The following is a 12,910-nucleotide window of genomic DNA, read 5'->3' as shown; positions in this document are numbered from 1 at the left end:
ATTTCTGGGTAAATTATACCTCGCCTTGTATATTCTTTTTCTAGGGTGTTTCCTGTTCTCTAGATAATGATACGAGGAGCTCTCATATTTAAATTTGTCTTCTTAAAACATATCTAGAAATTAGGTCATTCTTACTTCCAGTGGCCGAAAGGTTTTCCTAGTTATCTAATATATCAATGAAGCATTTGGAAAGAGTCTTGCAATTCTCCCAACTGTCTAACTCTTCTGTATCCAAGAGACTTAGAGAAAATGCCTCCGTACTGCTCATTGTTGTAAAAGGGGTTTATTGACCAAAAAATATGACTCTATCTTAGGGAGATGTTTAAGCACTGGGAGAATCTGTCTTTATTTCCTGTTATTTTTTAGAGGTGGGAGAAAATCATCAATAAAACTAGGAGATTATGCTGCATCTTGCCAGGTTCTAAAGCTTAATTAAATTTCTAGTGTCAGGGTCCTTTCCTCTTAAACACAGGTGGCAACAGAATGAAAATGAAACATAAAGCTCTCACTTCCCACGCAAGATCCAGTCCGTAAATATTCTGATGGAATTAGGTATTAAATCTGTATACACAAGAGAAGGACTCTGTGAAAAAGAAGCATGGAGTTTAAGAGTTTATAGCTTAATGACCTGAACCTGAACATTATATATTGAGTTACACTGACCTCTAGAGGTTGGTAATAACAAACACTAGCCTATTTTGAAACTACTTGTAGGACAAAGGAGAATTAGAAACCGTCAGGGTTGCTAACTTTCAAATATACAGTGTGGCCCATGTAAAGCCACCCGCAACAAAAACAGTTCAGCAAAAACAATGAGGAGTAGGTGTGGTCTGGATACAAATTCTGAGTTAGCCTGTAATTCATTGTTCAAGTGTTAACAACAATTTTAAGCTATTCTAAGTGGAATTGTTTTTTTAAAATATATTTTATTGATTTTCCACAGAGAGGAAGAGAGAGGGATAGAGAGTTAGAAACATCGATGAGAGAGAATCATAGACCAGCTGCCTCTTGCACACCCCCTACTGGGGATGTGCCCGCAACCAAGTACATGCCCTTGACTGGAATCAAACCCTGGACCTTTCAGACCGCAGGCTGATGCTCTATCCACTGAGCCAAACCGGTTTTGGCTGGAATTTTTTTTTTTTAAAAATATTTTATTGATCTTATACAGAGAAGAACGGAGAGAGACAGAGAGCTAGAAACATTGATGAGAGTCATCGATCAGCTGCCTCCTGCACACCCCCCACTGGGGATATGCCCGCAACCAAGGCACATGCCCTTGACCGGAATCGAACCCGGGTCCCCTCAGTCCCAAAGCCGACGCTCCATCCACTGAGCCAAACCGGCCTTGGCTGGAATTTTTTTCTTAATCTTAGATCAATTCTTTGGAAAATAAAGAGAAAGGAGAGAAATAAAATGTCTCATCTTATATTTTAATGTTTACATTATAGGGCTCTCCTTTTAAATATAGAACCATGAATCTTTATGATAACCTTGGTTTTTAGAAGTATTATTTTACCTTGGTTCAAAAAAAAAAAAAAAAAAAAAATCAACCCTGGAATGAGCTTTTAGTGTTGTTGTTTTAAGTTGGAAGAAAATTGCTAATTTTTATGTTTAATTTTTTTTGTGTGTGTTTAGCTTTAAACGTTATTATCTCAATGATAGCTTTGTACTTCCTAAATAGGAGGCCTTCCTAAAGAGAATCTTAGAATCTTTGAGGGTTACTTTAAACCAGTTAATGTGATATGCTTATATATTTCTGCATTCATTAGCTTTTTCTCTCTTTCCTTTTAGTTCCCTCTGCCACCATCGTCATTCTTGCCCATGAGACCTGGTCTTCTTACTTTCCCCCCAAATCACAAGTATCAAAGAGAGAGAGAGAGAAATATTCCAAGTCCTGTATCTTTCGTACCTAAGCTCTCAGAGCCTGTTAGTCCATCTGATGAGCTAAGACCACCAAACAAGCAACTGGAAGCCTCATTCAAGGTGTTTGTGGATCAGACTCTCAGGTCCTCCAATAGGTCTATTTGGTCCAGAAACATGTGCTCTTTTTGGAAGGCTAACCATCACAGACAACACCTGGGGATGGAGGAGAATAGGAAATGGAAGGAAACAGAAGGATGTGACAAAATTCAAATCTCTCACTTTGAAAAAGGGCAGTCTTTGGTATCCTTTGAGAATTTTAAGGAAGGCAACTTTCCTGCAGACAGGGAAGTGGATATGGACTGCGCTGGCAATGAAATGAGAAAAGCAGAAGAGAACTCTCAGTGTCTTTCATCAGGGAAGACAGAGGGTTTCGTAGCCAGAAACTATGAACAAAATTCAGACGTTGGATGTACCATGCCAATCAAGTCCCAAGAAGCCCAGCATTCAGAAATAACTCTAAGCAAGGATAAAGAGACTAGAAATGATAAAGATGATTCAAAAAGTACGTCAGTGCATAAAGGTGAACTAACTGAACCAAACCATACTTTAGAAGAATTTACTGTACTTAAAAGTTTGTGCAATGTAATTCCTGACAACAGCCCCATTGAAAGGCTACTGGAAGATCATAACAACGTGGAGACAAATACAAAACTATCAGTAGCAGAGGCAAGCAAATCTGAAGTGAATGGGATAGTGCCTCTTAGCCACATCACTTTCCCTGGAGAGGAGACTCCCAAGGAACCAGCGGTAGCCAAGCCAAGCCTCAAAAAAAGAAAGGGCACCCTTCATAACAATAGCTTCCACATCCGGGCACACCAAGAAAATGACAGGCATATGATGAAAACCCATAGAAACAAGTTCGATGCAAAAACCAAGACCAGTAAGACACCTCAGAATTTCATGATTTCCATTGATGGTTCCATTAAGCCTACCAAGCATAAAACCAACATAAAAACTCAAGTTTTCCCTTCTTTGGGGCTTGTTGAGCCCAGACCTCGGCAATCACCCAAGTTTCAAAGGAGAATGCCTCAAACAGAAAAGAAGCAATCAACTTACTGGGCTCTGAAACCTAAAAAGCAAACATCTCCTTGCACCTGTAAAAACCCAGGAGTAAAAAAGTCTTTCGTTCCTATCCCTGTTCAACCCATACAGCCAAGACTAAATTACCTAGATCTTAACTATAGTGATATGTTCAAAGAAATCAATTCAACTGCTAATGGACCTGGAATCTATGAAATGTTTGGGACCCCAGTTTATTGTCACATGAGAGAGGCTGAAAGGCATGAAAACAAATATTATCGAGAGATATGCTCAGCTCCATCAGGCAGATGTATCAAAGGTAAATGTCAATCTTCACACGGCGAGAGGAGCAGCAATAGCAGAACAAGGCTTTCTCAGAAAAGACCACATGTTAAACCCCCAAAGGCTTTGCTTGAAATTAAACACAGGCACAAAAGTCTAATTTCCGAAGAAAAAGGTTGCAAGGCTGTAGCTGGCAAACTACAAGACACTGAAAATGGTGGTGGGGTTTCAGAATCAGAGTGGCAGATGAAGTCTTTGGGAAATGACTATCTGTCTTCCAAAGACAAAGTTCAGCCCATGAACTTTGCTCAGACTCATGAACAGTCCACTGAACAGAACAAATTCCTTCCTGTCTCAGATTTGTCCATTGTTGAAGAAGTCTCTATGGAAGAGTCCACCGATGAAGGAGACATGTCTAACGATCAAATTCTTGCCACGAGCCTTCGGGATTTGCATCAACTTGAAGAGCTACATCACCAGACCCCCTTTTCCCTTTCAGAATACAGCAGGGCAGTGCCTGGTGAGAAGAGTTTCAACAAACATGTACCACAAGAAAAGCAAAATATAGCATCTCTTGGAAAGATAATTGCCAACCAAATCTTAACGAATGACTTGGAGTTTGATAGTTTGATAGCTACATCTAAAACACTTACGAATCTCTCTTTCCAAGACACACAAGGAAGTGCATCTTCTCAAACATATCAACATTGGGCACATTCTTTGGATCGTGATAGTTTAGCTTATAAGTCAATTACACACCAAACATTTGAAAAAACTTTAAATGATGCAAATTCAATTTCCCAAGAAATTCTTGACTCTAGAAAGAATGAAGAATTGACAGATGAACTATTAGGTTGTCTAGCTGCAAAACTATTAGCTCTTGATGAGAAAGATAACAACGCTCATCAGATAGTGGCAAATGAAACAGATCCTGAAAACATAAATCTCATCTTCAGTAGGAGAGGAAATACCATGCAAGAGTTGGGTGGAGAGACAACAAATGTCAAAATACAGGTTGGTATAATTATAATCAATGATTTAATTGGGGCGGGAAAGGATCCTAGAGGTAATCTGATTCAAACTCCTTATTTTCAAATGAGGAATCAGAAAGCATAAACAATTAAATAGGTTTGTCCAAGTCTCATTGTTGCAAGTTTAGAATCCAGGTCCTCTAACTCTTGGGCTAAAATTTTTTTATTATGCTGCTTTACTTCTGGAATTTTGATAGCCCACACTACAATGGAAAATTGTTGGGTATGTTAATACTATAAAAAAAACTACTTATTTAAATAGTTTAATGTTTTCATACAATGATTAAGTTTTCAATCAACAAATATCAGCAGTGAGATAATTATGGGTAAAGCATCGCTCTCAGTGGTGTGTGAATAGAAAGAAATTAATAAGGTGTGCCGAATGCCTGGGGCAGGAGCAGGTGTGGGCAAAAAGGGATCAGTGGAGGAAAAAAAGGGGACATCTGTAATACTTTCAACAATAAAGATAAATTTTTTAATTAATAAAAAACATTAAAAAAAAAAAAAAAGAAAGAAATTAACATGGGCCCTGAAGTGGCTCACCATCTAGTTCACACTGTATCAGGATCAGGAATAAATATTTTAAATAGGTGATCAGAATACTAGGTAAATAATTATACTATAAATAGTTATTAAGAACTTACCATGTATGAGCAAGGGGCATCATATTGCCTCTTTTATATGCTTCATAACAGCTCTGTGGTATAAATACTAAACGTATTAGCAAATCCCCAAGGTTGCAGATGAGGAAACTGAAGTTTATTACTCAGTCAGCCAGTGGTGGGGCCAGGCATTCTGATTCCAGCCTCCCATGTTTAATGGCTTAATCACTGTGGAGATATTCCTTGTCCTGAAAGGCCAGCTCTGCCTTCATGGTGATCTTGGTCTCTGCTGGGAGGTAGGTCGTGATTCAGAAAGGCCTTCAAGCTGGGGTAGGAAATGGGAGTATGTGGTGCCGGTGTGAGTGAGATGGGTCTACCACTCTGCCATTTCAAATGGAAAAAAAGGCTAACAAGCTAATAAATATAATCATCCAGAGGCCCCCCTCCCCCACCCCCACAGTCCTAGAGTAAAACACTGACTTTTTGTGACCTTTTCTTTTTTCACAAAGCCCTTAGCTTTCAATTTGGATAGAGAAATGTGAAAGGATGGGAAGGAGGAACCCAAAGGACCTTTGGGGGCTTGTATGCTCATTTGGGAGGAAGGTGACCTGCAGGTTGTCTTGTTCGTATAGGGCCTTCACATGCCTCTGCATCACCATCATCATTTATTTCTAAAGACTGGTAAAGGAGGCCAAGACAAAGCCTTGACTCAGGATCAACCAATTGGAAAACATGATCTGAATTCTACAAAGAGATACTTGTTTCCTCCCTTCCAGGGCAAGGCCTCTCACAGTTTACAGTGAATGCAAATCTGTTGGGGATCATGTTAAAATGCAGACACTGATTCAGTATGTCTGGGGCTGAGATTCTGCCTGTCTAACAAGCACTCAGGTGATGTTGATACAGCTGTCTGCAGATTCTCCCTTGAGTATCAAGGGTCTACAAGGCCATGGATCTTCAGTCTGCTGCACCTGGTCTTGACCACTAGATTTGCTTGTTATGGTTGTGGGTGTATGCATGAGAGAGGATCTTACCTGTATGTATGTTTGCGTGTAAATGTAAAAATGTGTATGTAAGCATATGCTTATGTAAATATGTGTGTGTTTGAGTGTGTATGTGTTATGGAAGTAAGTGAAGAACAAAGGCTATTTATTCAGAGTTCACGATAGCAAAGGAGCTGGCTACCATCACTTGCATTTGGCAACAAGTCAAAAGTAGGCAGAGGAGTGGGAAAGTCTCATAGTGGAAAAAGGGAAGGCTTCAGTATGACCTGATTGGAGGCTGTTGGCATGGGTTAAGTAAAAGGGGCATCCAATGTAATTAGTTACGGGTGCATATTTGCCTTTTCCTAGTTAGCTGATCGTAAGTTAGAAGGAAGGAAGCCACCTCTTCTCTTCTCTTAGAGTTTAATGGCGACTTTTCTTTTTATCTCATTCTTCCAGAGACATAGTAATGGGTTTAGAATATATGACGAAGAGAAATTTCTCAATGAAAATATATTTTCTGAAAATAGTTTCAAGCATGAAGAAGCCATCCTGTGGACCAAGGGCGAGATCCTTGGGAAGGGAGCCTACGGCACAGTAAGTTAAATGGGAAACAAGATGAAACCCCAAACCCCACTCCTCCTTGACCCCTCCTTCTTCTTTATACTCTGAGTAAGCCCTTCCCGCCCCACCCCACATCATACTCTTTTATTTAGAACTATTTCAGTTGGGAGTAACAGGAAACCCAAACAAACTGGCTTAGGGAAAAGGTGGTTCACTGCTTTATGTAACTAGAGGATCTCAAGTAGGTCTGGCTCCAGGCACAGGTGTTTCAAGGGTGAAACAATGTCATCAGGATCTGGCCTCTCTAATCGCCTTCCAGCTCTCATTCTCAGGTTCCTTGTGCTTGTACAATGGCCTTCACATTTCTAGCCTCTCCTTCTCCTAAGTTCAAGTTTAATGGGAAAGAAATATCTTTGTTCAGCAGCTCAGAGTATTATTTTACCAGAAGTGAGGAGAATCATTGCTGAGTGAAAGAAACAAAAGATGTTCCTTACATTTTGTGAATTGGAAAAAAGATCATTTGAAGTCCTAGCAGTGTTGATAGTATTTACATAGCTTGGTAAAGAGAAGACTGTCCCCCAGATAGCGCATGTTATGCTTCTAGCTGGACATTTGCGCATCAGTGAAAAGGTAGGAAGACTTGGCAGAGGTGACTGCTGGATTTTTTCAGGACCTGCCTTCCTTTGTCTCCTTTGAGCTTTAGTGCCGGGACTGACCAGCCGACCCTGGGTAACGGATGAATGATTACTCTGACACACGTTTCTGTGAAAGAGAGGGCTAAGGGACTTCCTAGCTAGAGAAACCAAACCACCCGTTCACCTGTCTCCTTAGGCTGTTATTATAACAACAGCTTGAACTAAAATGAACTATTAGATACTATCAGTTGGGTAAGCATCCTTGAGAAGACACATCTGCAGTGTCCTTTAAGCACCTGGGAGCTTACAGGTACATGGACTTGTTTGGAAAGGTCAAGGCAGGGGCAGCTGCCTTCAGCCAACTCCTTCTGTAGGTTTCAACCTTTTGGAGTTTGCTTTTTACAGACTTTCCAACCAAGTTCCATGCTTCTCCACACTTTAGCTCTAAAATAGCCCTATTTTAGTCATCACACAAGGAGCTTTCCCAAACCACCATCTCAGTCAGTCATTGTAGATATCTGTGAGGTAAGAACTTTACCTCAGCTTTGTAGATGAGAAAAAACTGAAGTCACAACTGTTATACAACTTACCCAAGTTACACAGCTGGGAGTGGGGTAAGCCAGGATCTAAATATAGGCCACTTGTGATACCCACTCACCACGCTGCTCATTCCCATCTTAGCTCCATTGAAATGCTGGTTATATTTAATCATAGGTATTGGTTTGCTTCTAGGTATATTGTGGTCTCACTAGCCAAGGAGAGCTAATAGCTGTAAAACAGGTGGCTTTGGATACCTCTGATAAATTATCTACTGAAAAAGAATACCGGAAACTGCAGGAAGAAGTGGATTTGCTCAAAGCACTGAAACATGTCAACATTGTGGCCTACTTGGGGACCTGCTTAGAAAAAAACACCGTGAGCATTTTCATGGAGTTTGTTCCTGGTGGCTCAATCTCTAGTATTATCAGCCGTTTTGGGCCATTGCCTGAGATGGTATTCTGTAAATACACAGAACAAATTCTGCAAGGCGTTGCTTATCTCCATGAGAACTGCGTGGTGCATCGAGATATCAAAGGAAATAATGTTATGCTCATGCCTACTGGAATAATAAAACTGATCGACTTCGGCTGTGCCAAACGTTTGGCCTGGGCTGGCGTAAATGGCACTCACAGTGACATGCTTAAGTCCATGCATGGGACTCCCTACTGGATGGCCCCAGAGGTCATCAATGAGTCTGGCTATGGGAGGAAGTCGGACATCTGGAGTGTGGGCTGCACTGTGTTTGAGATGGCCACAGGCAAGCCTCCGCTGGCATCCATGGACCGGGTGGCAGCCATGTTCTACATTGGCGCACACCGGGGGCTGATGCCACCCTTACCTGAACACTTCTCAGAAAACGCAGCGGACTTTGTGCGCATGTGCCTAACCAGGTAAGAAAGTGCAGGCAGGAGGAGGAAGATAAATGCCCACAGATTTCCCCTCCAATATATGGCCCATTCAAACCTCCACTCGAATCAGGGAGTGATTTTTGTACCGAAAGGAATCATTATAAGTCATTTTGGATGGCTGTGTGCCTTGTATTCAGAGGAAGAACCTCCTAGAAGAGGAGAAGTTTTTATTTCTAAATGATTTATATCACTTTCCCCCCCCCCCAAAGTATTTCATTTTTATTTCCATTTTCACCTGGGCTATTCTTAGTGGTCATTTGCTCCAAAACTTATCCAAAGATGCGAGTTTAACCAAAAGAATGCCTTGGAATTGATCATTGCAGATAACTATTGGAAGGTTCATTAGTTCATTGACTGGTTCATTGGCAAAAGCTTTTTGATTTCTTGAGGGGAAAAAACAAAAGCACAGTTGTACTAATTGAGCAACTGTCTCCCTTTACTTTATGCTCTTCCAAGAGTGCCCCAAATAGGATCATTTCAATTAATCACAGCACATATTTAAATGACTCCTTAAGAGCCTTCGTTCTGGATTCCCGTGCCTTGAAATTTTTTTTTTTATTTATTTATTTATTTTTTTAAATCAATCTTTATTGTTCATATTATTACAAAGGTTCCTCATTTCTTCCCCCCTCCACCAGGTTCCCACCCCACCCTCTGCCCCCTCCCCATCCCCCATTGTCCTCATCCATAGGTGCACAGTTTATGTTCAGTCTCTTCCTCCCTCCCTTTCCCCGATAGTAAATCCCTTTTCAGATAGTAAATCTGTTACTTAGCATTTTCTCATATCAATAATACCTCCACATGCCCAATGATACACTTCACACAAAAGACATTTTCAAATAGGTCAACCAGCCTCATCCAGGCCCCACCCAAGGCACTCACAGATCAACACCCCAGCGCTATACTAACTTAACACATCCAGATCTAAGCCTTCATCACTTGATTCAGCAGACCCTCAAGTTCCCGCAAAAGTTTCCAGCCATGTCTGAGAGGCAGCCGTGGGCAGGTACAGGCGAGGAGCGAGCTGTTTCGGGCCTGGCTGCTCCGGGCCTGGCCTCTGTTGCTCTGGTTCGTTCCACAACCAGCTGCTCCGGGTCTGGTCACTGCCGCTCCCGACCTAGTTGCTCTGGACTTGGCTGTTGCTGCTACAGGCCTGGCCGCACCCGGCCCGGCTGCTCTGGGACCGGTTGCTCCGGTCCCGGCCGCTCCGGGCCTGGCCGCTCCCAGCCTGTCAGCCGCTGCTCCGGGCCTGGCCGCTCCCAGCCTGGCAGCCACTGCTCCTGGCCTGGCCGCACCAGACCCGGCTGCTCCGGGCCTGGCCGCTCCCAGCCTGGCAGCCGCTGCTCCTGGCCTGGCCGCACCAGACCCGGCTGCTCCGGGCCTGGCCGCTCCCAGCCTGGCAGCCGCTGCTCCGGGCCTGGCCGCACCAGACCCGGCTGCTCCGGGCCTGGCCGCTCCCAGCCTGGCAGCCGCTGCTCCGGGCCTGGCCGCACCAGACCCGGCTGCTCCGGGCCTGGCCGCTCCCAGCCTGGCAGCCGCTGCTCCGGGCCTGGCCGCACAAGACCCGGCTGCTCCGGGCCTGGCCGCTCCCAGCCTGGCAGCTGTTGCTCTGGGCCTAGCCGCTCCCAGCCTGGCAGCCACTGCTCCGGGCCTGGCCACACCAGACCTGGCTGCTCCGGGCCTGGCCGCTCCCAGCCTGGCAGCCGCTGCTCCGGGCCTGGCCGCTCCCAGCCTGGCAGCTGTTGCTCTGGGCCTGGCCGCTCCCAGCCTGGCAGCCGCTGCTCCGGGCCTGGCCACACCAGACCTGGCTGCTCCGGGCCTGGCCGCTCCCAGCCTGGCAGCTGCTGCTCCAGGCCTGGCCGCTCCCAGCCTGGCAGCCGCTGCTCCTGGCCTGGCCGCACCAGACCCGGCTGCTCCGGGCCTGGCCGCTCCCAGCCTGGCAGCTGTTGCTCTGGGCCTGGCCGCTCCCAGCCTGGCAGCCGCTGCTCTGGGCCTGGCCACACCAGACCCGGCTGCTCCGGACCTGGCTGCTCCCAGCCTGGCAGCTGCTGCTCCGGGCCTGGCCGCTCCTAGCCTGGCAGCCGCTGCTCCAGGCCTCTCCACACCAGCCCCAGCTGCTCCGGGCCTGGCCACTCCCAGCCTGGCCGCCGCTGCTCCGGGCCTGGCTGCACCCGACCCGGCTGCTCCGAGCCTGGCCGCTCCCAGCCTGGATGCTCCGTGCTTGGCTACTGCTGTTCTGGGCCTGGCTGCTCCCAGCCCGGCTGCTCTGGGCCGGGCTTCTCCGGGCCCAGCCACTCCGTGTCTGGGTGTTCCTGGACTGGCCACCCTGGGCTTGGCTGCCTCCGCCTCAGGCCTGGCTGCCACTGCCCCCGGTCTGGCTGCTCCAGTGCTGGGCGTTGATGTTCTTGTTCTGGCTGCTGCTGCTCTGGGGCCTGGCCACTGCTGCTCCGGGCCCAGCTGCCACTGCCTTGTGCCTGGCCACTCTAGGCCTGGTCGCCGCTGTTCCAACATTCTGTCCCTTTTTTCTCTTTTTTTTTTTCTTTCTTTTTTTAAAAAAAACAAAACGCATTTATGTTGCAATGTTGGCTGGTGCGTTGAGTTCTGACTTAGTCTTTGATTTTTCAAGATCTTCTTTGTATTCTTTCTTAAGTAATTTTACTATCATTTGCTCTCACTTGATTTCTTCACATTGAGAACTTCTTTGGTTTCTTCCTCCTTGTCCTGGGAGCTCAGCTGGTTGGCCTGTGGCACCCCTTTGTTCTCTGCGGGCTCCCGCGCTGCTCCAGCCTGTTGCCGGGGGTCGGCGCCGCCCAGGAAGCAGCCCCCGTCCTTGGCTCCGTTGCCAGCGCTCAGCAGTCGAAGGCTCAGGGGCACCCCCCCCACTGGGGGCCCAGTCGCCCGGCTCCTTGCTGGCGCCCGGCTGGCCGGTGTCCGGCAGGGGCTCCTGTTCCTCGTGGCGTTCCTCCAGTCTGGAGCTTTCTTTCTCCCTCCCACTAGGGGAGTCCAGGTTCAGAGTCAACAGACTGTCCTCTGCGCACAGTGTGCGCGACTCCGGGGGCTCGGCCTTTGGCCGCGCTCCCAGGACTCCACCTCACAGCTCCGTCTCCCCCTGCCCGAGCCTGGGTCCCCAGGGACTGGCCCAGACCTGGAGTTCGGGGCGGTCTGGACTGAGGCTCAGAGCTGCCGCCGGAGGCTTTGTTTCTTCCCGCTAGGGTAATCCAGCATCAGAGTCAACATTCAGTCCTCTGCAAGCCATGTGCGCGCGACTCCGGGGGCCCCGCCTTTCGCCGGGATTCCGCCTCACAGCCCCATCTCCCCCTGCCGGAGCCTGGGTCCCCAGGGTCTGGCACATAACTTGGGGCTCAGCGCTGCCGGTTCGGGGGTTCAGCCCAGGCTGGGGGTTCTATTTCCTTCCTGCTAGGAAACGCCAGGCAGCACCCAGCCCTCTCCTCCTCTCCAGTTGCGACCTCTCCGCGCGCGCGTGCGTGCGAGCGCGCAGCATGTCTCCGTACCTTAGGCTTTTTTTCAGCTCCTCTGATTTTCCTTCTGGTTTTCTCCCTCCTTCCTATTGTAGAGTTTTCAGTCAGTCGACTACCTGTAGCTCTGGGCAATGTCCACTCTACATTTTAGTTGTATTCCCTTGAAATTGTTGTGAGCTGCTGCGGCTAGGTGTATACCCGAGCAGCCATCTTGGATCCTCCCCCGTGCCTTGAAATTTTAAAGATAAATGTAATGCTAGTTAAAAGTGCAGTAAGCTTTTTTAAAATTATAATTTTACTTGTGTATAAATTTTACCATAAACAAACTGAACAAGACTACAATATGAAAAATAGGGCCTACTTTTTAATCATAATTGCAACTGTTTTTTGAACAATTACTTATGTGCCAGACATTGTTGAACAGCTGCATATACATTATGTATTTCTTTCAACGAGTTAGGTATCACTGTTATTTCCGTGTTACTGATGAGGAAAGAGTCTGAGTCACTTGCCTAAGATCACACAGCTGAAAACTGCAGGCTGGGCTCAATCCATCGGTTTGACTGGCAGAGGTTGTACTTTCTTCTTAAAGTTGGCATTTTGAGTCAAGTAGATCTGGTTGGCATGCACACTTTTGGATGTTGCTTCTAATGTGGTTTTCCTCTCCAAGGGACCAGCACGAGCGCCCCTCTGCTGTTCAGCTCCTGAAGCACTCCTTCTTGAAGAGAAGTTACTGACTACGCACCAGCACTTTCTTTCCAGTTCCACTACCGAGCCTGTTATTGCTTCACTGTGGGAAAGATGTTAAAGGACCTTGGTTTTCCTACTGGAAAGTCCATCTAACCCAGTTTAACTAGATCCTACAGTGTCGCTACCTGAAAAGTTTGTTACATAGTAGTCTCTCTAAGGTTCGGGCATGATTACTTATGTATATGAGATT

General features: G+C 46.3%; 1 protein-coding gene across 1 annotated transcript in view; it reads left to right on the top strand.

Annotated features, from left to right (window-relative positions):
- The window catches only part of MAP3K19 (mitogen-activated protein kinase kinase kinase 19), a 49,529-nt gene extending 36,619 nt beyond the window's left edge, over positions 1 to 12,910 (top strand). Inside the window, exons 11-14 of the mRNA XM_084892272.1 lie at positions 1,795 to 4,242; positions 6,304 to 6,441; positions 7,776 to 8,473; positions 12,641 to 12,910. Coding sequence (XP_084748398.1) covers positions 1,795 to 4,242; positions 6,304 to 6,441; positions 7,776 to 8,473; positions 12,641 to 12,707 — 3,351 coding nt within the window. The 3' untranslated portion in view covers positions 12,708 to 12,910. The remainder of the gene's footprint in view (positions 1 to 1,794; positions 4,243 to 6,303; positions 6,442 to 7,775; positions 8,474 to 12,640) is intronic.

The sequence above is a fragment of the Pipistrellus hanaki genome, assembly GCF_964339955.1.
Source record: "Pipistrellus hanaki genome assembly, chromosome: 8".
Classification (NCBI taxonomy): domain Eukaryota; kingdom Metazoa; phylum Chordata; class Mammalia; order Chiroptera; family Vespertilionidae; genus Pipistrellus; species Pipistrellus hanaki.
The sequence above is the reverse complement of the archived record's forward strand: the minus strand, read 5'-3'. Positions and strand labels throughout refer to the sequence as shown.